General features: G+C 46.9%; 1 protein-coding gene across 1 annotated transcript; it reads right to left on the reverse strand.

Annotated features, from left to right (window-relative positions):
- LOC133793786 (uncharacterized) lies at positions 1-903 on the reverse strand. The gene is made up of 2 exons (XM_062231062.1): positions 602-903; positions 1-530 (listed from the first exon to the last, which is right to left on the reverse strand). The coding sequence occupies exons 1-2, from the start codon at positions 884-886 to the stop codon at positions 3-5; spliced, it is 813 nt and encodes a 270-aa protein (XP_062087046.1). The 5' UTR covers positions 887-903; the 3' UTR covers positions 1-2.
- Between the last annotated feature and the right edge of the window lie 3130 nt (positions 904-4033).

Below are 4033 nucleotides of genomic sequence, written 5' to 3' on the forward strand. Positions count from 1 at the left end.
AGTCACAGGCGAGCTCCTCTAGAGGGTTGATCGACTCCCTCCTCTGCATCAGCTGCTCCTCTCGCTCGAAATGATATAGCAGAGCAGGTTGGGGCGAGTGCAGGAGGGTTGGCAGCTTCTTCAGCGGCTCTTGCTTCACATCTGGCAAGATCCTCTGCTTGGGCCTCCTTGGGGAAACAATCAAGATTAAGAGGCTTGTTCAGCTTCCAGACCTTATAGAAGCAGTCAAAACTGGCCTCCTCAAAGCGAATCAAGTCAAGCTCTTTTTCTTGCTTCAGCTCTTCGTTCTCGCTAATCAACCTCTCATTGTCTCGAACTAACTCTTTAATATCAAGGGATTGCTTCTCCAATTGAGTTGTCAAGGAAGCATTGTTTTGAGCCTGCTTTTTGAGAGACTCGTCCCGTTCAGCTATAGTTCTCTCTGCTTGCTCCAGCTTGGACCTGGCCTCCACCAGTTGATCGTCCTGCACCTTGATCAGCTCCTTGTAATCTACGGCTCGAAGCTGAGCATGACCAATGGTGACAAGTGACTGCATGGAAGACAAAAAGTTAATACAAGTAAAAATACTAATAACAAAGTATCTCGAGGAAAAATGCTTACCTTCATCAATTGAGCGAGTCCTCTCTTCAAGACAACTTCGACACTAAGTCGAGGGTAGGAGTCTAGGCTTTGAAGCGTCGATGCATCACGGCCAATATCCTCAAGAAGCCCCTTGCCCAGGTCGCTAACAGCACGAAAAAGCTCACTCGAACTACCCTGGTGAGTAGGAGTTAGGCTCGCAGAAGGAGGAAGGGAAGAGGGGGTCAATGGCGGAAGTGTAGTCGGTCCCCCAGGTTGCCTCCCTTGACTTGGCGGTACTACCTTCTGAATCTTCTGTGGGGGCATAGAGCCACTTCCATCACCAGTTTTCCTCTTTGAAGCAACGCAATCTCTGAACATGTCTGAATCTGCCAAGGATGAAAAAACAAGATTGTTAGAGAAATAAACATAATGAAACATATGCAAGTGTATACTACAATTGTGATACTCTCTAATTACCAATTATAAAAAATATGCCTATTTTCACTAGGCATGTGTTACCTGCGTTGAAGATCTGATCAAGGAACTCATCCTCGTCGTCCGAGGATGAGCTAAGTTCCTCTTCAACCTGGATAGCTTTTCCTTTCCCAGGTTGAGCGGGAATAGTAGATCTACGCTGAGAATCAGGCTCTCTAATGACTAAGTCGCCAGGTCTACGGGAAAGCGGAGAAGGCCCAGGAGAATGCCGATCAGTCATTTGCTCTGTGCCCTCGTTAGACTGACCAGGCGTGTCGTTCTCCCCGGTGGTACTTTCCACCACCAGATCCTGCTCACATGGCACCAGACTCACCATCTGAAGAAGGTCCAGCGTGACCAACTTTTTTACATCCTTCTCTTTAAGACTCATGTTAGCCAATTTCTTGGCCCGCCTAAACATCCCTTCAGTAGGCAATGGTCGCTCAAACGGACCCGAGCGCGTAAAAGCCAAGTTGTTGGCCTCAATATCCAATGTGAGGAAGTATTCCTTATGATACTTCCCGGCGTTTGACTTATGGGAGATGCCATTGAGATATGTAACCCCCCTATGCCTGTGATAGAAATGGAAGAAACCTGAGTTGTTGTGAGAAGGGTTGGTCCGAAGATCAAACAGGTAATGCACCTCGTGAGGGGTGGGCTCGTCCCAACCATTCAGAAAATAAAGAATATACAGCGCAGAGAGTGCCTGTATCCCATTCGGCGTGATCTGAAATGGGGAGATGTTGAAGTAGTCTGCTACGGACCGGAAATAGATGTGCAGCGGGAGTGTTGCTCCAGCTTGTACATGGTGCCTGGACCAGGCGCAGTACCTTCCACCGGGCCTATTGGCTCTTTGATGTGAGCCCGGACATGTCACGTTTGCCCCGCTCAAGCCTAAAGCTTCAAGATGTTTCTGGAATAGCGCGGGAGTAAGTTTGGAAGCTTCGGCAACGAACCAGGAGGGTTCTTCTTCTCCCTCATCACGTGGCTTCTGGACAGCCAAATCCTGAATCGCGGTAGCAAGTTTCAGGGACGGCTTTCTTGAAGCTGTGGTAGTGCGGGTTTTATTGCGCTGTACCACCTTCTGTACTGCTCTGCGGGCGACCTGCGGATCGTGTTCCTGAGGGAGCCTGTTAGATTGCTTCACCCTCATCGTCGACTCAGAAGTTTGTCGAAGGAACTGTTCCTCGTGGAGAAGATATAAGGCTGAGCGAGGGAGGATCTGTTTGAAGCGGCGAAGACGATCCTCTGGAGTGTAACCGGTAGACGAGCCTGGTGAGGAATCGCTATTCAAGGGAGTTTCGATTGTCTGCGGGGCAGATGATTCAGAGTCCGTATGATTGTCACCTCCCCTGTAGTCAGAGCGATTCATCTACAAAAATGAATAAAAAATGGGGAGGTGAGTAACCAAACAGAAAAAATTCATCAAAAATAAGATTTATTTTTATACTTGGAAAATTTTGTCTAAGTTATAAAAATATAGCGCATGTGGAAAAAATAATTTTAATGCTCAAAAGTGCCTAAAAGGCACTTAAAGTATTGAACTTATTAAACTTTGTAGAAGGAGGCATTTTTGGGATTTTCCTATAAGGCTAGGTTCCTTATGTACGCAGTTAACATACAGAGGTTGGTTACATGTTTGGAAGGAAAAAAGGCCAAAGCCTAAGAAAAGTATGTATGGTCCGATCAGACCACATTTTGAGCTCAGGAGGGAGGTTCTATGCATTCGATCGTACATAGCTTGGCTGGGAGGGCATTCGACCTTACCTCCATGCGAGCCTAACCCCAAAGCGCCTGTGACACGCCCGATCGGACGAGGCATGACCAAAGAGATGTTCAGAGCCTATGGGTCAAAGAGTCGTGCATCCACGCGAGCCCAGGAAAAAAAAAATACAATTGGTCCAATCGGACACATTCCAGCCAGGAGACGTCCTGCCTCGCCACCGCACGAGCCTCGCGCAAGCCTCCCAAACGTCCGATCGGGCGTAGCGTGCCCGAGGAGAGGTGTGCACCCAGGTCCCGAGAGTTCGCCTGGTGTGCCTCGTGCCTCCAAAGCTTCTAGCCAGCAGCAACAAGTTAGGTTCGATCGGGCATTGGTGTCTAGGGAGGTTCGGATTTAACTATTAAAAATCTGGGCACTAAAAAGCAAGGGGAAGAGCGTGTGGTCCGATCGGACCACACACTTATCTGAAGTATTTCAGAGCCCGATCGGAGGTGGTTGTCTCGCCTCGTTCAGAAGGGACGCACACCTCGAGCTCGACCACACTCCAGCGTCCCCGATCGAGCATGGGCTCACGATGAAGACAAAGTGTGGTCCGATCGGACCACACGCTTATGCCCAGAATTTCTGGGCAAAACTAGGTAAAAAATGGTCCCTAAATGGCATACTTTGCCTACCCCAAATCCTAACCAAATAGACAGCCCTAAAAATCCCTAGCCTCAAACACATTCCATCATTTACACAAACAAAAAACAAGATCAAAACATGAAAATGAAAGGTTTTCTTCATGTTCTTAAAAACCCATTACAATATCAAAACCCTCAAAACCCATGTTCATGTTCATGTCAAAATAACAAAAATGTCTTGAAATTCCTATGAAATTAAGGGAAAATTCGGGTTACCCATGCCACAAACCTCATCAAAACAATAAGCAAACGCATTGGGCAAAACATATTCAAGAACATTCAAGGCACTCAAGCATTTCGGCCATGATTTTTTTTAGAATTTCTAAAAAAAAAAATGTAACAATCTAAGAGGCATGGAGAAAGGAGGCTTACCCAAGGTTGGAGAACTTTGAGTTTGCTTGGAGGGTGCTTGAAGATGAAGGACTCCCTTTGAAGCTTGTGAAGTCCGCAAGGTGGGGAATTTCGGCCAAGAGAGAATATGGAGGGTTTTTAGAGTGATTTTGTATATGTGAAGAAGAGAGTGTAGAGTAGGGATATTTAAAGGGAAAAAAGTGGCTTTTTCATTTACTTTTGGACCTTTGGTATTCTGGG

The sequence above is a fragment of the Humulus lupulus genome, chromosome 8, assembly GCF_963169125.1.
Source record: "Humulus lupulus chromosome 8, drHumLupu1.1, whole genome shotgun sequence".
NCBI lineage: Eukaryota > Viridiplantae > Streptophyta > Magnoliopsida > Rosales > Cannabaceae > Humulus > Humulus lupulus.

Excerpts from the sequence above, each read along its gene's own strand:
- LOC133793786 (XM_062231062.1), bottom strand. The coding sequence starts at position 886 with ATGCCCCCACAGAAGATTCAGAAGGTAGTACCGCCAAGTCAAGGGAGG. Across the intron at positions 531-601 it reads GACTCGCTCAATTGATGAAG|TCACTTGTCACCATTGGTCA; the intron begins GTAAGCATTTTT and ends TCTTCCATGCAG.